Source organism: Populus alba, chromosome 10, assembly GCF_005239225.2.
Source record: "Populus alba chromosome 10, ASM523922v2, whole genome shotgun sequence".
NCBI lineage: Eukaryota > Viridiplantae > Streptophyta > Magnoliopsida > Malpighiales > Salicaceae > Populus > Populus alba.
The window spans coordinates 7,605,070-7,627,332 of record NC_133293.1 but is presented as its reverse complement, the minus strand read 5'-3'; the positions used below and the strand labels follow the sequence as shown (position 1 = coordinate 7,627,332).

Genomic DNA, 22,263 nt, shown 5'->3' with positions numbered 1-22,263 from the left:
TCAAGTTTAAAGCACAGACTTTGAAATGTTGTTACATCCATCCTAAACATGTTTACACAACGCGTCTAATGTCCATGTAATATTTATGTCAACCATTGCATTCCAATATTGTATGAATCTATATAAGGCTCCTTATATATATAAGTATTATAATATAAAGCTATGGCACCTGCCGTGCATAAAATCAATTTCTGATTATTGAACTCCCTTTCCCAAAACAACTCACCTTTTTCATCTGAATCATCATTGTCATCGTTGTCGTCGTCAGTATCAGAATTGTGATTGCCACTGCAATCTCCATCATTTACAGAAGAATTACTATAATTAACATAATCAGCAACATTATTCAGTACGTCATCATAATCCCTGTCAAAAAGTGTTGAAAACTAGTGTGAATCCATATCTATCATACCATACAAATTTTTTTGTGAATAATTGAAAATTGTATGACTTGTTACAAATGGATAATGCATTCTTGCAAATAAGTGTTATTGTTCACTTTCTCCACGTTTAATGAAATTTTGCCCGGCTTGTAAAATTTATAAGGCTATATTTATTTGCAATTCAGTCCTTTACCTCCTTTGAAAGTGAAATTGAATTTCTTTTTCCAAAATACCTATTATCTCTAATCAAAATTTATAATTTCAATAGATCAAAATTGGAATTCCAGAAACAATGAACAAATCACAGGCAAATTGTTTTTCCTTTTCATTTCCTGCTTCCACTATTTTATTTCTTGTGCTAACTATAATATGTCAACTGTACCATACATCACTGAAAATTGCATTTTCAAAACTGAGCCATACGATTAACTATAATATTTTCATTTCCCTCTTACATGATTCAATAAATAATAACCATGATTGCCACCTTCCCCCAAAATTCAAACTAGTTCTACTTATATAATGCTACTTCAACATATTGAACAAGACAATAATGACATTATGTAGAAGAATATATAGTGACAGAGATCTCTAACAAAGCTAACGATTTTCTACCCTTCACTATCCCAATGCACGCCATAAGCAAACATTTAAAAACCTAAGAAACTAAACTGACTTTTAATGCATGCCATAACATTAACCAATCGGCTGCAACCTAATGAATTAAATTAAACTTACCTATTACAAATGTATAAATAGCAGCAATCAGCAACACTAGCAATTAGAAACAACCACTCTTCATTACAGGTACTAACACATTCGGTTTCTACCCAAAGAAATTGACAGTATACAAACCCATAACTTCCCATACTTACTGGTATTTATATACAAATACATAGGAATCGAAGTAATATTCCAAAAACTGTTACCTAACTTTCAAAAGCTACCATTCAAGAGCAAGATACCAAACATTGAAATGTGGCATACACCAATTGAAAATTTCAAAATTAGCAACCTAGACCCACCATTCAAGATCAACTAACCAAACATTCAAAGTATAATACAAACAAACAGTAGTCTCGGTTGCATAACTTATTATCACCAACCATTCAACTTCAAAGTTACCAAACTATAAAGGAGTACTTTAACAAGCTAAACATAACATTCAAAGTTAAGCATCCACATATTTAAGGTAACATTGAAAGATAAGCATCCACATAATTAAGGTCTACAATTCAGAAATTAACATCCATGAAATTCCAACCCAACATCACTATTTAGTCATACATATATAACAAAACATACATGGTAGTGGGTTCCAAAAACTTAGCTACAGAAACACACCAAAACATGGGCAACTCCTTCTAATTCCAGCAACATTTGCAGCACAAAAAGTCTGCAAAACCAGTGGAAAATATTTCAGACAACTAAATATATTACTTGTCTACAGAATTCAACATAAATACAAAGACATGAATAGGGTAAAAAGCTAAAAATTGACCTTATCCATCTAAGTTTGTCTGTGTTGGTCAAACATTATTTTCAGCCATGATATTTTTTTGGCAATACAACCCATTACAGCCCATATCTCTCTCTTGCTCCTCGCATAGAAAAATTTAGTTGCAAAGGTATGCAGTGCACTACCAAAGGCAACTTCATCAATAAAGTGCAGTTCTTCCATTACCTCTTTAATGCTACAACCTTTTTTTTATCTCTACAAGGAGCTGTGATCCCTCTAGGCATGGAGAAAGTCTTAAAAATTTTATCCAGACGTGCAACTAGTGCTGCTCCCATTCCAGTTCCTTTTTTTTTTTCCGCAATTGAGGTGTAGTTTGATGTGGACTCTTTCTCTTTGAACTGCTGGGGTTGCTGCTACTGTTTGCGACATTGCTTCCACCAACCATGTTGCTAACATCCTGGCTGAAATCAGGGATTGCATCCTTTTCAGAGTCGCCACTTCCTTCTTTCATGTTAGTATCCTCATTAGTTGTATTTCTTATTCCAGCCGCCATATTATCTTCATCTAATAAAAGTCCTTGTGAGGGAGTCCAAGCATATTCTCCCGTGGCCACTATGTTAGTAAATATGATATCGTACTTGGCATACAACGAGGGCTCTATGCCGACATGCCTAAACTTCTTCGCTTCTCTCATTTCCTGTGCAATGACAGCTGGATGTAATTAGGAATACTAATAGATGAATAAATAATACAACATGACAAAAAAATTATAATGCTATTGCAAATCAGCAACTTAACTTGAATTTTTTATTGCCACTATTCATCAGTTGCTGAGATGGTCCCAAGTTCAGAAAACCAACCAACTCCAGTTTTAGTTATTAATTTTTTCCATACCCTCCAATTCTTTTTAATCCCATCCCATTTGTTTTTAAGCTGAGATTTTGATAATGAAAGGCCTGTCTAATCTTTGAACGACTATACGACAAATTTCCAGCCAGCTTTGTCAAAATATGTGTTTGGTCTCATGTCTCTCTCAATAGTTGTAATGCAATTGTCGCAAAACGTGTGCAACATTGCCTTGCTCCAAGAAGCTTTATCATGTGTGTCAGACCCATCCATTACTTGTGGTTGACAATGCAATGAAAAATTAAACAAACAATTAACCAATGAACAAGAGATTGAATGATAATGAGGCCATAATACAATAGTAACAGAACAGTAAATTATATGTGCAGCAAAAGGTATACTAAAGAATAACAAAAGGTTGAATGTTGACAAGGAATGAAAATATAAATAAAGAAATTATCTATAGCAGCTTGGTTGACAATACAAGAAAGAATTCAAAGCACAATTCACTATAGCTGACAACAACTTTAATGCTGATAAGGGATGAAAAAAAGAAACTAAAGAACCAAGTCAAAAAAAGATTGAATGATGTGAAGTGTGAGCTAAGAAACTTGATAGGGGAAAGAACATAAAAACCTGCCCACGGTGGAATAAACCTATTACTGTTTTTCATCAATTAGCAGGGGATGTTTTAATTAGCAACTGAAATTATTTGTTTAATTTACTATTATTTAGAAATCAACAACACACAATATCAGTTTAACATAGCAAGCAAGGGGTGTTCTGTATATATATATATATATATATATATATATATATATATATATATATATTAATGTACACTTATCTTTTTAGCAATCTGCAGAATGCCACAACTAATACGATTTTAACATAAATAACATGGGATGTTCTACCTTAGCAATTGAAATTAATTGTGTCATTAATTTACATTTATTTGGTAATAATCAGCATCACACAACAACAACAAATAACCAACACAAAAATAATCGCAGATACATGGAGGGAATAAAGATAATGAAAAATTAGCAGTAATGGTTGACGAGAGTACAATATAAGTGAATTAAAAAGGGCATAAACAGGTCAATTTCATTGCAATGAACAAAAATAAAATTAAAATTGCTAAGGGGACTGGTGAAGTAAGCACAATACCCGTTGGAAATTGCAGCTAAGGTGTTTGAATGAAGCACAATATTGATATCTGTGGTGGGGCTGTTGCTTGCAGGAACACAAGTTGTTCGTCGTCTTCCTTTTCTTTTAATAAGGAGAAACGAAGGAAAAATTAGCATATAAACAAGTGATTAAACAAAAGGGGATAAACAGATCTGTGCTGGAATAAACAACAGCTTAAAATTTCTATAAAAACAGACCAGTGAACTAACCCTTTGGAAATTTAAGCTCTGGTGCTTGAATCATGCTCGATCTATATACATATTTCGGGGTTGTTGTAAAGGGTTGTTGTTGTTCTTCATTTCCTTTTGTTAAAGAGAAATGAATAACAATTGAATGTGCAGAAATAGAAGGAGTCATCAATTAATGTTTTGGGTTTTGTAGTAGTAATGGTTACTGTGGAGTTGTTGTGCGCAATTAGAGCTGATGTGAAGGGAAATCAATGCAAATGGAAGAACAAGAATGAAAATGAGAAGAGAAATGAGAACCGAACGAGGAATAATGTGTGTTTTTGGTAATTCCACATTACTCATCTCTAGAAAGTTCAACCATAGGTTGAAACTTGAAAAAAAAAACAGTATTTTACTACTTCCAAAAAATTATGGTCTTGCTGCATTTCAATGATGGGACCCACGTTTTTAAATTTTTTTAACAATATGTAACCAAACACCTAATTAGTGTGTTTTGGAAGAAACGTGAACTCTAACACGTAGCCAAACGGATTCTAAGGAGGTTTCAAATTCGAATTAAGTATATTTCTTTATGGTTTTGAATTTGAATTTTGGAATCAATAATTAATATTTTTATTAAATATTCTTCAATATACTATATTGATATATAGATGTAGCTTTAAAATCGTTCAGAAGAGAATTTAGGCATAACCTTTGACATCAAAATAAAAAATATGTATGAAAGCATGAATTATCTTATGTAAAAAGAAAAATAAAAAAAATAACTTCTTAATTAGTAGGCTATTGGATCTTTTATGTACCCTAAAAGCCTATTTGGCATGATATTATGTTTTCTGAAAATATTTTTATATTTAAAAATATATTAAAATAATTTTTTAAATTTTTTCTATTTTTAATATCAATATATTAAAATTATTAAAAAAAAAATACAAAAAAATATGTTTTTTTAAATGAAATCTACTCAACACCTAAAAAATAAAACGAAGTGGGCTTCTGAAGACAAGCTGAATAAAAAAAAACCCCAAGCCCAAAAGGAGCAGCGTTGAAGTCAGTCTGCTGCAGGAATTAGGGTTTCTTTCACTTAGAAACCCTATATAAGCCGCACTCAGCAGCCTCTCCGTTTCTCCTCTGCTAGAGCCACCAAATCAACGTATCTCCAGCTTCGACAAGGCAGAAGTTGCAGCCACCATGGTACGCCACCGCTTCTCTTTCCCTTTCTTTCTTAAATTGAATCTCCACATCACTAAATCACATTATGTCCCTTGTTTTTCTTTTCTCAGGTTAAGTACTCTAGAGAGCCTGATAACCCCACCAAATGTAAGTCGACTAATATTCTTCCATTTGGGTTTCCCGAGCGTGCTTATCACTGAAGGAGATCTAAACTTGATGTTATTGTGTCTGAATTTTTTGCAGCTTGCAAGGCAAGGGGCTCTGACCTCAGAGTTCACTTCAAGGTATTATGTGTATAGTTTTGATGGGTTTTGTTTTGTATGGCCGTTGTTATCTGAAGAAAAAAAAAAGCTGATTTATTAGTAAAAAAACCTGATGAAAAAAGCAGGGGTCTGTTGCCTGTGTGAACAGGTCTCTCGTAAACTTCAGGGAAATCAGTTTCATTGTTATTGGGTGAACCTCTTTTTTTTTTTCTGTGGCTGAAGGTTCAGTAAACGATGGCACATTTTCTTACTAAAATTTTGTTTAAATGAATAGTTTATTTATAGGTTTAATTAATTAATATACGCCTTTTGGCTTATGCTGGTGTTAAATGATTTTTTGACCTGAATTTTGCATTTGTTGAAGAGTTAATTGATGTAGAAGCTGGTGAATTACATGTATTTTTCCTCGCTCCTTCAGGAAACAACATAACAAAATTATATAATATTGTGGCTATGTCTATTTGTTACTTGGACTATGAAGTCTTACATTTAATAATTACGAAGCATTGGTTAGGTTATCCGATCTTTCATGTATAGTTAGTTGTATCATCTGTTGTTGACAATTTGAATTAAGGATAAAGGAAATCTTTTTCGTGTTAAATAAGATCATGTGGAAGATTTGAGAAATGAGGTTTTGAATATTTCATCAACAAGAAATTGAGACACTGGATTTTTTTCTTCATTTTGTCTATTGATTGACGTGTTTTGGTTGTAACCGACAAAAAAACCCTCCATTTTTTCTGTTCTGATTCTTATCCTGATGAAAAAAGCAGGGTCTTGTTGCCTTTTTGTGAACAAGGCTCTTGTAAACTTCAGGAAAATTAATCGCATTGTTATTGGGTGAACCTCTGTTGTTATTGGTGGCTTAAGGTTCAGTAAATGATGTCACATCTGTTTTCATATTGATGTTTCTCCATGCATGTTTGAAGTGTTGGTTCTTGTTTATAGCTGTATTGATTTCTATCCATTGATGCTCGGGCCATTGTTTCTGATTAGCTTTGGCCTCTCAATGTTTTTAAGTACTGCATTTTGAAAAACTAGTTAGTCATAACATGCATTGGATGATCTTGATTGTAATTATGTTTCTTCCATTGATAGATTTTCTAAGCCTGTGTTGGCATGTGCATCCTTTTTAATGTCATGCAGAATACAAGAGAGACAGCTTTTGCTCTAAGGAAGTTGCCTCTGGTCAAGGCCAAAAGGTATTTGGAAGATGTTATGGCTCACAAACAGGCCATTCCATTCCGACGTTTCTGTGGTGGAGTTGGGCGTACTGCACAAGCAAAGAACAGGCACTCTAATGGACAAGGACGATGGCCTGCCAAGTCTGCCAAGTTCATTTTGGATTTACTCAAGAATGCCGAGAGCAATGCTGAGGTACATCTATCTTCTTATTTGTCTTCACTTTCTCATCATCTTCTGCTTGCCATTTTACTGACATTACTTGCTTTTCCAGGTCAAGGGTTTGGATGTGGATGCACTCTACATTTCTCACATCCAGGTGAATCAGGCACAGAAGCAGAGACGTCGTACTTATCGAGCACATGGAAGAATTAATCGTAAGCTTGTTTTGATTAGATCGTATTAGTTAATCTTACAATTACATTTCCATCTGTATTCACAGGAATCTATTTTTTCCTTTCCAGCTTACATGTCCAGCCCTTGCCACATTGAGTTGACTTTATCTGAAAAGGAAGAGCCAGTTAAGAAAGAGGTAATTCATTTCTTTCTAATTGGTACATAGTTTAATTAATATACTAGTGTTTTTTGGACCTTTCTAATTCTGTGTACTTGTATTGAACAGCCTGAGACCCAGCTAGCAACCAGCAAGTCAAAGAAGTCTCAAGCTTCCTCTTGAGTGGAGATCTTAGTTCAGTGTGGATCCCCTTTTGATTTCTGTGTTTTTTTCTCAAGGATTTTGTTGCGTATCTTATAGAATGATCAGATTTTTAGATGTATTGGACATCCTGTATGTTGATTTCGAATTATGTTTAGTTCTTTGTTCTATGAGAAATGTCTTGGCGAGTTTATTTGAAGTCTATTTTCATCACAGTTTTATATCGTAAATTGACAAATAGTCCTTGATAATGGAAATGATCGGCCGTTTGTGAACCACCCTGTAGTTTGGCCCTCAGGAGTGAGAAACCAGTTTCGATTTGAAAATTATCCAGATTGTCAGACTTATGTCCTCTTGTTGTGGTAGCTGTATTCGTCAAAGTGTCCTTGTTGACCTGGTTTCTAGGGTCTCATAATCGTTAAATGTTTATGTTTGATCTCCCTCGCCATGTCCCTAGCTGCCTTTTCCAGTTCGGTGCTTGGGGGGATTTGGAAATGTAATGAGCTGAATGAACTTTGTCTGCGAATCGAAGAACTTTGATTTCGTACAGCGGTGGCTTTCTGCCCCCATTAGAATATGGAGTGAACTAGATTATTTGCAGGCCTATGTTAAAACTGTATGCCGGGGAAAAAAGGTCGGTGATGCGATCGCATAAACCTTATTGAGAGAAAAAAAATATTGATAAAACAAAAAAGACAATGAAACTAAAATTCAAACAAATCAAATATAAAAGAACAAAATTAAAAAAAAAAAAAAAAAAACTCTGATTTGAGCTGACTTGAATGAAAATGCTAAATATAATAACTTGAGATAACATGTCAAATATGAAAATTATTTATAAACTTGAGTGAGCTTGAGATAAGTTAATAGAAAATAACAAAAAGAAAAGGACACAATTGAAATAAGAAAATAAATAAGAAGTTAAAGTTGAAGTCCCAAACATCCAAAATAAAATAAAAAAGACAAAAATCTAAACAAACCAAGCAACTTAACCAAACTCTCCAATATAATTCAACAAAAAAATATTATAAAAACTTAATCTTAAAACAACATAATATTGAATGACAGAACGTAAAAAAATATTAAATTTAAAAAAAAAAACCAAGCCAACCCACTAAACTTGTGATCTAAATGATGAGACCGAAATAAACGATTAGAAAGCAAACAAAAAAAAATTATGAAGCCTAATATAAAAAAACCTCAACTTTGAAAGATGAAAATTAAAAAATAAAATTAAATCTCAACATATATAATGTTGAAGGATGGAATCAGAAAAAAAAAATATCAATTAAATTAATTTGTCAAAGTAAATTCAATAAATAAAAACAAATAAAAAGATCCAAGATAACTCGGGTCAGTTTGGAAATTCACAAAAAACATCCTATAGAAAGAAGATAAAAGAAAGAACAAGGCGTAATAACTAATAATGTAAAAGCTGAAGGATAAAACTGAAAAAAAAAAAAAAAAAGGCAAACATTCTAAACTTGGACTGATGTTTCAAATTCACAATCCATGAAATCCTAGACTCAGCTGAATTAAGAAGCTCAATTCCTAACCAATTTAATATTAAATGATGAAATCATATTTAAAAAAAAATATATAGCCAAACAAAATTCAACAAAGAATAATAAATAAAAAGATTCGAGATAACCTGAGTTATTTTAAAAATTAATAAAAAGTTTTATAAAAAAACAAGTAAATAAAAATAACAAAGCTCAATCTACAGTTGAAATAAATGATAAAACTAAAAAATACATGAGGTTTACAGAAAGAAAGAAAAAACCAAGCAAACTCAAACGAGCCTCCTAAACTTAAGCTAGTTTCTAGAACTCATAACTGAAAAATTCTAGACTTGAGCTTAATTAAAAAATTGAATTTCCAACTAATTTGATGTTGAAAGATGAAATTGAAAAAAAAATATCAATTTAAAAAATTTGTCAAAACAAAAAATAACAATCAAAATAATAAGGATCAATTTTGATAGGAAAAAAAAAATCATGAGGACGATGAAATTGTAAGACAAAAGAATGATGATTAAATTTAAAAGGTTTAAAAAATGAATGAGGATAAAAATAAAAAAATATTCTAATTTTATAAATTATTTTAAATAAAATAAATAATAGTAAAAAAATAATATGAATTTAATATTGAAGAAAAAAACAAATTGAAAGGGCTGCTTTTAAGTTTTTAAAGGGCAAGGCGAAAATCAAGTGAGGGGGAGATGAAGGAAAATAGAAAAGAAAAGGTTTGTCGGTTTAAAAAAGAAGGACTGTTTGGAACACGTGCCGCCTCGTCACAAAAAAGATGCTAAGATGATTTAAACACTTTTGTGAAAGGTGATGTTTGGTGACGCACTTTTTGAATAGCAAAGGGGCCGTCCATTATTGCTACGTGGCAGTATTTTTTTTTTTTAAATAATATTTAATAATTACTTCGATACTAAAACTTTCTCAAGTCACCTTGATATTAATAAAAAAAAACACCGTAAAATTGATTGTTCCTTAAGCTCCCTGTGCAAGATCCGACATAGACCAATTGATTGTTCCTTCAATTACAGATGATGCTTTTTCTTTGAAAGACTCAATTTTAAATGAATCACAATCGAATTAGGTCAATTTTGAATTTTTTTTAATTGAAGAATTTATTGATTTAAAAGACGGAAAGGTTCAACCCATTTATTTATTTTTTTGCATTTTTTTATGAGGAATATAATAATTTCATTGAACAGATAATAGCGGGAAAAAACATTTAATAGCAAACTCTTTATATTTCAAAGAGATAAAAGAAGAGAGAGAATAAAACGGAATATGTGTTTTCTTAAAAAAGAAGTAAGACCGGTCCATCTTGTTTTATAATGCAGAACAGGGCAGAGGGAGACAAGAAGGTCAACCAGTCAGTCGGCAGTGACAGCATTTTGGATTTTTTATTCAAATTAGTAAAGTACATTAAAAGTTTTTGGCAAAATAACATATTTTAAAAAAATACTTAATAAAATAATATAATTTTATTCTATTACATTTCTAAAATAAAATATTCTAAAAGTGGTAAGAGAGTTGTCACATTTTATAACAGCGGTATTTAAATATTTTTTTTAAAGCACAATAAATATCAACTGATTTTGTGGCTGGATAAAATTATTTTATTATTTTACATAAAATTTATAATTTTATAAATTTTTTATTTCAAATATATTTTATAAATAAAAATTTATATCTTTATCCAACTTGTAAATTATAAAATAGACTCAAATTAAAATCTTAAAAAATTATTGTTCATATAATAGTTTCTCACGGGTAATTTTGTATAGTTAAATGCGAGTCTATCATAATTAGATAAGAATATACTCTAGACAGATTATATGGATAACCTAATAGATATATTTATAGATCAATGGAAACATGTTTTGGCTCAGGAGAGGATCTGGTTGCACCAGATTATAGTTGCACCAGATTAGAATAATAACTCAAAAAAAATTATAACTTTTGATACAATTATTGAATCACACTCAATTTTTTATAGGAGTTTTCAAAAGTTTTTTTTTTTCTCATAATAATCACTATGTTACTATATTTTTAGATATAAAAATTCATTTCAAGACCCTGATTTTTACAATCTTGTTAGTTTTGAATTTCATAACTTATTTTGCTATTGGTAAAAGCGTTTCCAAGGTAATTTTTATTTTTAAGCTAATCCAGTATGTTCTAATTGCATTACTGTATTTATGTTATGCTCAATAACTTGCTTATTATCACAAATTGAATAAAGTTCTTATCACAAACTGAATATATATATATTATAAAAGGGTTTTTTTTTTAATCATTCATATGGTTTACTCTTCATTAGTTTCCAGTTTCTGAACTAATCGTAACTGCTTGGTTATTAAAACTTTGATATCATATCAAAAAATTATCTCGACCTAAAAACTTAAACTATTATATAAGATCCTAAAAGATAGTATCAGAACCTTAATCATTAAGCGGTTACAAGTTCAAATCTCACAATCTTCTATTTATTTGATAAAAAATAAGCACAAGGTAATATGAACTTGTATAAGTTTCAAGTCCAAATAACTTTTATTTAAAGGGATGTGTTAAGTAATAATATAAATCATATCTTAAGACCTTATCTAATAATTTAAATTTTTGGATTAAAATAATTCAGGTTTGATGAGTTCTATTGAGAAATACCCTGGTTAGCCCTTCCATTTGGTGACGCAAGGAACCGAATTCTGAGGCGGAAATTCAAAATTCAAGGCATTCCTGCAGCTGTAGCCATTGGCCCAAGAGGGCCGGACCATTACGAAGGAAGCTCGGATGCACTTGACAGCTTACGTGGCGGATGCTTTTCCATTCAATGAGGAACATCTAAAGCAACTGGAGGAGGAGGTTGAGGAAAAGGCAAAGGGGTGGCCAGAGAAAGTGAAACACGAACTTCATACTGGGCACGAGCTTATACGTACTAAACGCAAAGCATATATATTTGCAATGGCTGTCGGGAAACAGGATATAGCTGTTTTTTCTATTGCGAACCATGTGTCTTTGATTTTCACCCCAAGTGTGCTTTCAAGGAAGATGAAGATAGTGGAAGTGAAAAGGGAAAGGAAGGATGGATCTGCGATGGAGATGTCTGCCGCAGAGCTTACGCAGACATGCGCTCCTTGTATCTGGTTTTGTGGGCTTTCTGTTGTAATTAAGTAATATTTTTAAAAAGCGTGGTATAGTTTTCCCACACCTTTTACTAATATATTTAATTATTATTATATTATATTATATTATATAGCTGTTTTTTTTCTTTTTAATTTTTTTTTTGTTTTTTTAATGATTTTTTTTGTTTGATTTAGTTTGTTAATGTTAAATATTTTTTATTTAGTTATTAGATTTTCATGATACGGATTCCGGGTTTGATAGGTTAGAATGACTTGACGAGTTAACCTGGATTTTTTTAATTATTTTTTTCATTTAGTTTAGTTTGTTAAAGTTAATTTCTTTCTAGTTAATTATCAGACTTTCATAACACGTATCCTGGGCTTGACGAGTTAACTTGGTTTAATGGATTAACCCAGTTAATTCTGGGTAAACCCGTCATTTTTTTCTTCTATTTAGTTATCAAACTTTCATGACGTGAATCTCAGGTTTTATGGGATAACCTAGTTTAAAGGGTTAATCCAATTAATTCAAAATTTTTTTTCTTCATTAGTTTTTTTCTTCCTGTTGATTTTTTCTTTATTGTTTTTAATTAATCTATTTAATTATCACACTTTTATGACATGATCTTATAGCCAGACCCACATCCAATATTCTTGGGTCTGATGTTGTAGTCAGGCTCACTTAAACTTATATCATGTAAGTTTAATATTATTATTAATATTTTAAATATTACTCTTAGGTCAGACGTTGCAGCCAAACCCAAGATTCTTGTGTATAGCTTTGCAGAAAAACCCAAGATTTTTAAATCTTTATTTTTTTAAATATTTTTTATATAAAAAAATAACCCATAACATCACGCGGGTCATGTAACTAGTAATAAATACGTAATGTAAGATGTTTGTTGCCTTTCTGATATTCAACTTTATTATCTATAGCTTTTAGTTCGTTATAATTAATAGCTTGGGTTTTATTCATTTACCTACATATTTTTAGTTTGTTATAATCAAGGTTTCATCCTTATATCTTCAGTTGTTAATGGTTCATTATAATCATAAAGTTAAATTTTTTCATCCAATAATTTTTTTAGTTTAGATAACTTTTAAATTTAATTTTAACTTTTTTAGATTGTTTCTATGTTATGTGAGGATTCTAGGGTTTTTACTCGTTGGATTGGAATCAATTATGTATGTTTATGTTAAAAGTAAAAATTAATATAATTATTTATGGGCATGAAAAGCTTTTGTAATAAAACAACTTATATTTATGAAAAAATTCAAAATAAATCTTGAAAAACTCAAAAATAGTAAAAAAAACTTGGATCTATTGTAATAAAAGCATGAAGAGCGTGTTTGGCAGTGTGGTAGCGGTTATTTTTCAAATAACTTTTTGTGCCAAAATGCATGCCAATGATATTTTTTTCATTTTTTAAAAATTATTTTTGACATCAGCACATCAAAACGATCCAAAAAGTACAAATTGCATTAAATTTTAGCACAAAAATACAAACTTTTGAATTTTTTGGGAACGCCGTTTCTATCGCGTTCCCCAACACTACCGAAAGGGCCCTGAAAAGTGAGGACCATAAAAAATCTCAATTGAAGTAATTTGGGTTTAAACCAGTTTTGAAATAAAAAAAAAAACTGAACTAAGCCAAATATAATAGATTTGAATCGATTTCAAGTTCAAAACCTTAAGAAACTACATTTTTAATCTAATTTTTTTTTTTAGTTCAAAACTAAATCGAATAAAAAATAATTATCCTTACTGTTTAACTTAAAAAACTCTTAAAACTAGTATAAAAGTATAAAAATTTAACTTGAAAACAAAACTTTTAAACCTTAATTCAACTTGATTTAATCATGTCAGAATTGAATAATAAATTTAGATATTTTAGATAGGACAATTAAGTAAAACTCAACCAACTTATTTTATTACCTTCTATTAATTATTATTAAATGAGAAATTCAAACATGCTTTGCGTGTTTAGCAAAGGAGAAGGACATAATTGTGTTATACACTTTTGAGTGTGGAAAAGTCAACTTAATTAGATACTAGTGAACCACACCTAGTTGAAAATGAACAAGAAATTTTTAGTATAATAAAAAAAAAACAAGAAATCATTTAATTAAGTTTATTCTTTCTATTCAAAAATATTTTTAGTAACAATGCTGAAGTATTTGACAAAGATTTTCTCATAAAGTATTTTTCAATATGTATATATATTTAACAATAAATTTTTTTAATTAAAAATCATTTTTATGTGAAAAATTAAATTCTATAAAAACTCGATTATATAACTTTAAGTTTACGCATTGAGGTTAAGTTTACATCCAAAGAGTTTATTTTTCTCTACTTTGACATACTAGAAAATTTTTTACAATATCAAATCTTGACATATATATTAAATTCACTAAATTATTATGATCATCAAAATTATTAAAACCATAAGTATGAGAGATCTTTGGCCTAACACTGATGAAAATAATTCCAACTTTGTCTAGTTCCAAACATGAAGAGGTAGGAATTTCGCAGAAGATAAGAACACAAGATAAATTGATTAAACAAATTATGATAATAGGATTTAGTTTTCAATCAAAGAAAAGAGAGATTATGATTTTTAGAGAGAGAAAGTAGGGTAAGAAAGAGCGTGTGGATGTGTGATTTATCATTTGATTGGTTTTCTAATATATATATATATATATATATAAAGGTAATTTAAATATTTTGTTAGTTTTTAAAATTTTTATTTGACCAGGGATGTAAAGAATAATTTCTAAAAGTATTTGGGTAAAGTGAAACATAATTAAATCATAGGAGGTTTTTTTTTTTTTGCGTAATTATCTCTTATAAATCAAGAGATCTAGAATTCAGATATTAAAAAAAAGAGTGATTATGAGTTTTTTTTTTCTTCTAGAGTTTGTTTTTGCGTTTAAAAAGTGCTTTTGAAATAATTTAAATTTTTTTTTATTTTTTTATTTTCTTCAAATTAATATTTTTTTTTTATTTTTAGATTATTTTGATGCGATGTCAAAAATAATTTTTAAAAATAAAAAAAATATTATTTTGATGTATTTTCAAGTAAAAAATACATTAAAAAACAGCCGCTATCATATTTTTAAAGACCCTTGAAGAAAAAGAACAAAATGAAAAAGGAAAAGAAATGAGGATAAAACTAGAATACTAAAAAAAATAAAAAGAGAGAAATTAAAAAAAAAAGAATATGTTTTTTTCTTATTAAAAAATAAAATTGCAAAAGGAGGCGTGTAAAGCACGTGGGAAAGCATTTTTAAAAGGCTTGCTGTGCAAGTAACATAAAAGGAACCTTAGTACCTTAACCAGTTGGTCTCAATACATAGCATTTGGAATCGGCAATTGTTCTAGCCTTTTGAGTAGTTCATCACTTAACAATGGCCAACGAAGACGTTTCGCACGACCTTTCATCGCTTCTTTCGTCGGAAGAGAGGGACTTTCTCATCCGCAACAATGGTGACCAGGTACTGCTTTTAGCTTATGGATTTCTGTTTTTCTCGTAATTACGATGGATATCATGTTTAAATTAGACTGCGAATCTTGCTGAAGAACAAGTTTATGACCAATTTCTAGAGCTTTTATGATCAAGAAAATCCTAAATTTTTGTTTACCCTCTTAATTTAAGGGCTAATGTTTTTTCTGATTATGCTCCACACTAATTTTAGGTTAGGGTCAGCAATTTGGTTGGGAAGGTTGTGGGATTCTATTTCTCTGGTTCATGGTGCGGGCCGTGCCGTAATTTCACTCCTTTGTTGGTAGAAGTCTATGAACAGCTATCATCCAAAGGGGACTTTGAGGTGGTCTTCATTTCTTCTGACGGAGACGATGAATCCTTCAACACATACTTCTCCGAAATGCCATGGCTTGCTATTCCCTTCTCTGATACGGAGACCCGCAAACGTCTTAAGGAAGTGTTCGAAGTAAGAGGGATCCCTAAACTCGTCATTTTTTATACGAATGGCAAGGTTTCATGCGATGATGGAGTCAGCGCTGTCATGGAACATGGCGTGGATGGGTATCCGTTCAACCTTGATAGACTGAATTTCCTGAAAGAGCAAGAAGAGAAAGCTAAGAAGAATCAAACCATAAGCTCTATCTTGGTTTCCAGCTCACGTGATTATGTGATTTCAAATGATGGAAAAAAGGTAGATAGTTCATTCAATTAGCTAGTTTTGAAATTGAATTGATGATGCCATAATTCATATTTTTGCTATCTGTAATGGCAGATCCCTGTGTTGGACCTTGAAGGGAAATTGGTTGGCTTGTATTTTTCAATCCATACGATGTGCTGTGAATTCACTCCAAAACTAGTGGAATTGTATAAGACGCTCAAGGAAAAAAGAGAGAACTTTGAAGTAGTCCTAATATCTCTCGACGACGAGGAAGGGGCTGTTTGGGATTGCGTTTGAAAATCGCTTTTCATAATATTTGAATTTTTTTTTTTTTAGCTTGGAAGTAATATGTTTTTGATGTTTTCAAATTATTTTGATGTGCTGATCTCAAAAATGATTTTTAAAAAATAAAAAAAATATTATTGACATGTTTTTCTAAGTGAAAAGCACTTTGAAAAGCAACAGCAACCACACTCCCAAACACTCTCGAAGAAGACTTCAAAGAGAGTTTTGAGACAATGCCTTGGTTGGCATTGCCATTTAAGGACAAGAGCTGCGAGAAGCTAGTGCGGTATTTTGAACTTAGAAACATTCCTAATCTTGTCATAATTGGCCAAGATGGGAAGACTTTGAACCCAAATGTAGCTGAACTAATCGAAGACCATGGTATGGAAGCCTACCCATTTACACCGGAAAAGCTTGACGAGCTAGCTGCAATTGAAAAGGCAAAACTGGAATCGCAGACGCTTGAATCAGTTTTGGTTAATGGGGAAAATGATTTTGTGATTGACAAAAGTGGCTCCAAGGTAATTTTCTTGTTTTATGCTAACCTTGCATGTTGTTATTGCATTACTTTCAATAACTTTCTTATCATCACGAATTGAATTCATTAGCAAAGGTTTTTTTTTTATCATTCAAATGGTTTGTTCTTGATTAGGTCCCAGTGTCTGCACTAGTTGGAAAGAACATTCTTCTTTACTTCTCAGCTCAATGGTGCCCTCCTTGTCGTGCCTTTTTACCTAAGCTAATTGAAGCATACCACACAATTAAAGGAAAAGACAATGCATTTGAGGTGATCTTCATCTCAAGTGACAGCGATCAATCCACCTTTGACGAGTTCTATTCAGAAATGCCTTGGTTAGCCCTTCCATTTGGTGATGGAAGGAAACAAATCCTGAGTCGGAAATTCAAAATTCAAGGCATTCCTGCAGCTGTAGCGATTGGGCCAAGTGGCCGGACCATTACCAAGGAAGCTCGGATGCACCTGACAGCTTACGGGGCAGATGCTTTTCCATTTACCGAGGAACATCTAAAGCAATTGGAGGAGGAGATTGATGAAAAGGCAAAGGGGTGGCCAGAGAAAGTGAAACACGAACTTCATGCTGAGCATGAGCTGTTACGTACTAAACGCAGTACATATATTTGCGATGGCTGTGGGGAAACAGGAAATAGTTGGTCTTTCCATTGCAAAGAATGTGACTTTGATCTTCACCCCAAGTGTGCTTTGAAGGAAGATGAAGATACTGGAAGTGAAAAGGGAAATGAAGGATGGAACTGCGATGGAGATGTGTGCCGCCGAGCCTAAGCAGGCAAGCGCTCCTAGTATCTGGATTTATGGGCTTTCTGCTGTAATAAGCGTGCGATGTAAGGTGTTTGTTGCATGTGTGTGAAGATGTGGATGTCTTTCCTGTTATTGATATGTAATTAAGAGGTGTGTTGCTTAAGGATTTTCATGTCCTGTATTTCGATACGAAGAATAAATAACCGGATTGGCTAAGTTTATGTGAATCCTGTGACCCCTTTGAAACTTGGGAATCCATGGTTGCTGCTTGTTCTCAAATCTCCATCACTTGTTATGAGGAAAATGCTTATCAGTCCTGTCAAAAAGTTGGGAAGAGGTGGCATGCATGGTTCCATTGTGCCACTCTCTTTGTTTCTTTTTGGCTGGATGAAGCAGCAGCAGCAGCAGCTTCACCTCTGGTGCAAATATTCCTGTAATTGTTTTGCAGATTAAAAAAAAAAAAGAGGGCTGATTGTGACTTAACCAACATTATACTATGAAACCTTTCTATCTCCACCGTAAAAGGAACAAGAGTTTCCGATCCAAGCAACTGGATAGTCTTTTCCCCCCCTCTTTGCCTTCTCACATTACCTGTTGAGACGGATTTCAGAATCAAGAAAGCAGCATCACTCCAAACTCAGAGCTAAGGAAGACAGATTCATCCAATAGAAATGTCATTTCTTTCGTAACTGATGTGTACTTGACAAATTAAATCGAGCAAGTGGAAATTGACAAATAAAAAATAATAATATTATAATATATTTTTAAATAAAAAATATTTTTAAAAAAATCCATCAACAATAAGGAAAGGAAGGACGGATAGGATTAATGGCTAGCTAGGAGAAGTTAGCAAAAGCCAACATCTGTACCCAGACTGCTGACTCCTCCCCTCACATGCCAAGAAAAGATTCCCATAAATTTAATGCTTTCCTTCTTAATTCGCGTGAAATCATATTATTTGATCTGTAAAGTATAATTAGCAACCCTTCGCTCATCAGAAAGGACGGCAGCTTATTTGATGTCTTGGACTAGCGGTTAAAAAAATTTATTTTTTTTGTATTTTGAGTTCAAACCTCACCGTACATGTCTGTTACCTTAATGGTGCTTTACATGTTTACTGGGTTTGCAGGATGTTCAGTGAGCCATGAGATTAGTCATGTTACGCGCAAGCTGACCCGGACACCCACATAAATAAAAAAAAAAAGAAAAAGAAAGGGACGGCAGCCCAAGCTTTCTTATTATCTTATAGAATCTTTTTGATGTGCATGAATTAATTTTTTTTTTTAATTCCATGGATAAGATCGAAGTTTAGAATCTACTGCCTATCTCGACTGCATCAAAATTTGTAGACCCACCACTACTCAATGGCCCCACCAGGTTGATAAGAAAAATTCTAAACAAAGATAACAATAAAATAAAACAGCCCTAACAAAGGATACCCCGTTATCAAATGAGGGCGCCACCGTTGAGGACCGGGAAATTAGGCAGTGTGGGTATCCTTGTTAATTTAGACAGTTCGAGGAACGAGGATAATAATAAAACAGCCCCCAGGAGGTTTTGTTTTTTTCCCTAGTTAAATCATGTTTTTGAAGAATTTTATTTATTTTTAGTATTTTTAAATTATTTTAATATGTTAAAGTCAAGAATAAATTTTAAAAAATAACAAATATTATTTTAATATATATTTTTTTTTTAAAAATACATTAAAAAACAACTTATATAGCAATTTCAAACACGCTCCAAGTGCTTGTAAAATATTACAAAACAATTTTTTGTTATTTTTAATACCATCACTATTTTTTAGGTGTCCAGTTGAGAAACGATAATTTCTTATAAATAATGTTTAAATTTTAAATTTCAACTTTGTAAAGGGTTCTTTTATCTTTTCAATATGATTATTTGTTATTATTAAGTTTGATCAAGAACAATTTAGTATCTTAATATATATAAAATATTATTTAATTTTAAAAAAATGAGTTGCGCGTGGTGCTTTTGTGTACCGCTTTCCACAATGAGATTTTAATCCTCATAGTGTCACACCCATTCTAGAATGACACGTGTGACCAAAATATATTGGCTTTTGCATCAATGGTCTTTTTTTTTCTTTCCTTTCTTTTCTTCTTCTCGATTCTAGAGCTTTCCCTATACAATTTCAAAATAACCTTTTGATTTGTTTTTTTATCATGTCATTTTAAATGCTATTTTTTTAAAAAAAAAATCCATATATTTGAAATTTTCTTTTAATTTTATCATCCTTAGATTTTTTTTATCTTTCAGATTTGGTCGTTATTTTTTTAATTGTAAATTTTTTGTTTTGAATCATTCTCTTGATTAAATTATATTTTCAATTGCAACTATCAATATTTAATATAATTCTTTTAATTGAGATATTTTTTCAATTGCATCCCTCAATATTTTATTTTATTTTGTCCTTATAATTTTAATTACTATATATTTTGTTTTAATCTTTTTTTATAAGAACTTTGTTTTTTGGTGTCATCCCTCGGTATTTTATTAATTGAGATTTTGTTAATAAAGAATTTGATTTTATGATTTTCTTGAGTTTGTCTTTTATAAGATGCTTCTAGTCTCAGTATTCAAGTTACAAGTTTGAAAAATTTAACTAGATTGACTTAGGTTTTTTTTTAGGACAACCAACTTTTTTTTTCTTCAATTTATTTGTTGTTGTTACTTTTTTTTAATTATATTTAAATTAATCAAGATTATTGAATTCAATATAAAATAACTAAGCATTTTTTTCTTGTGATGAAAAAAAATAGTAACACTGCTCGTGATGTGCCACGTGCGCTACCAATCTAATGGTCATTAAAACTCAAATTTCCATCATCATGTTAAAAAAACAAACCATACCCTTTTTTTGGCCGAGGAAAGTTAGTTACTTTTTGTGTTTATTCCCTTCAATTTCTAAAGAACATGAAACTATTAAGTAGTTGACCCGCGCTGTGTTATGCATCGAGTTAAAAATTTTCAACATAAAAAAAAAGAATATACATACATTGCAATGTGTTTCTAATAGAAGAAATAATAATTGTGAACTCCAAACTTAAAGCGCTCGTCTAATAAAATTGATGTCATTGTGCCACTCTCTTTGCTTCGATTTGGCTGGATGAAGAAACTTCACCTTTGGAGCAAATATTCCTGTAATTGTAGTCACCCTTCCTCTCTTGTTATTGTGAATCTCATCCTTAGTAAAGGGATGTAAGCCCAAGCTGCGCGCGGTTTGGAGTAGCTTTCTAAACTGTGTTTTTTAAAAATATGAATTGTTTTTCTAAAATAATTATTTATTTATTTTTTAATCATTTTAAGTTTTAATATTAAAAATAATTTATAAAAAATAAAAAAATTATTATTTTTATATAAAAAATACTTTAAAAAATAATCTCCACAGTAATCCTATACACATGCTATAGTTTGATAACTAGCATATTGGCTCGTGTTCTGTAATAGATCAATAACATTTTTTTTTTTTTTTTTTTTATCAAATATAGAGAATCTTTTAAGTGTTTTGGGTTTGACAAAAAGGCCTATAACTTCTAGACCCTGCTGATTAGTAGGACACAACGCTGATAAATCCAACTAGTAGCAGAACCCATCGTTGATGGGTCTTGCTACGCCAGATCCAAAGCTTTTAGGTCCTGCTGGATGTAGGACCCAACGCTGATGGGTGTTGAGTCCTACTGGTAGCATGCCCGAACTCAATTGGATCCTTCTATTGGGTGTAAAGTTGGCAGGAGGATCCAACCTAATTGAGTGCAAAGTTGGGAGTAGTTTGTAGAGTCACATCTAATAACTGTGGGTGTGGCTGTGCAGTTAAATCTCATATCTTCAGGTCTAGTTGTAGAGCCACATCTAAAGCCTACTTATAGCCCTTTTTTTAGTAGGGATAATTAATAATAATTATTAATTTTACCATTCAAATCAAATTTATATTTTTTTTACATAGTAATAAAATTCATTGCAAATTTAATATATTAATGAATTTAATAAAATTTATAATAATAATAATAACATTAAATTTGTTTGGCCTGAGTTTTTTATAGTTTTTATCCCCTTTAAATAAAATTTATTATTTTTCTTTGATAGTAATAATATTTTTTTTCAAATTCATTAATGATAATAATAATAATAATTTTTAATTTTACTCTTCAAATCAAATCTATGGTTGTTTTTCAATATTAATGATATTTTTTTTCAAATCTATTAATTATTATATTAATAATATTAACTATAATAAAAATAATAATATTTATAATACAAATAATAATATTAAACTTGTTTGACCCAAGTTTTTATATATTTTAATATCTTTAAATAAAATTTATGGTTTTTATTTGATAGTAATAATTTTTTATTTGAATTTATTAATGATAAAAATAACAATAAAATTGATATAATAATAATATTTCCTCTTTACCCTTCGAGAAAAAAAATAAGAGAAAAGAAAAACATATTATAATATTGGGTCCTACTAGTGGCAAGACCAAAGCTTTTTGATGGGTCTTAATTGTTGTAGGACCCGAAACTAATGGGTTTTACAAGACCCAGCATTGATGGGA

The 22,263-nt window shown here is 31.0% G+C and overlaps 2 protein-coding genes and 2 non-coding genes across 4 annotated transcripts; all 4 read left to right on the top strand.

Moving 5' to 3' along the window:
* Positions 1–5,136: 5,136 nt before the first annotated feature.
* LOC118044412 (large ribosomal subunit protein uL22y) lies at positions 5,137–7,536 on the top strand. The gene is made up of 7 exons (XM_035052684.2): positions 5,137–5,258; positions 5,348–5,384; positions 5,481–5,521; positions 6,647–6,877; positions 6,957–7,059; positions 7,147–7,214; positions 7,305–7,536. The coding sequence occupies exons 1-7, from the start codon at positions 5,256–5,258 to the stop codon at positions 7,356–7,358; spliced, it is 537 nt and encodes a 178-aa protein (XP_034908575.1). The 5' UTR covers positions 5,137–5,255; the 3' UTR covers positions 7,359–7,536.
* LOC118044509 (small nucleolar RNA snoR74) lies at positions 5,616–5,745 on the top strand. Its single transcript, XR_004686797.1, has one exon. It is a non-coding gene; the product is annotated as a small nucleolar RNA snoR74 (small nucleolar RNA).
* On the top strand, positions 6,264–6,393 carry LOC118044516 (small nucleolar RNA snoR74). The gene has a single exon (XR_004686799.1). It is a non-coding gene; the product is annotated as a small nucleolar RNA snoR74 (small nucleolar RNA).
* A 7,784-nt stretch (positions 7,537–15,320) lies between the features above and the next one.
* LOC118044482 (probable nucleoredoxin 1) lies at positions 15,321–17,965 on the top strand. The gene is made up of 5 exons (XM_073412148.1): positions 15,321–15,477; positions 15,679–16,158; positions 16,240–16,395; positions 16,614–16,931; positions 17,063–17,965. Exons 1-5 carry the CDS (start codon positions 15,391–15,393, stop codon positions 17,708–17,710), a joined length of 1,689 nt encoding a protein of 562 aa, XP_073268249.1. The 5' UTR covers positions 15,321–15,390; the 3' UTR covers positions 17,711–17,965.
* The last annotated feature ends 4,298 nt before the right edge of the window (positions 17,966–22,263 follow it).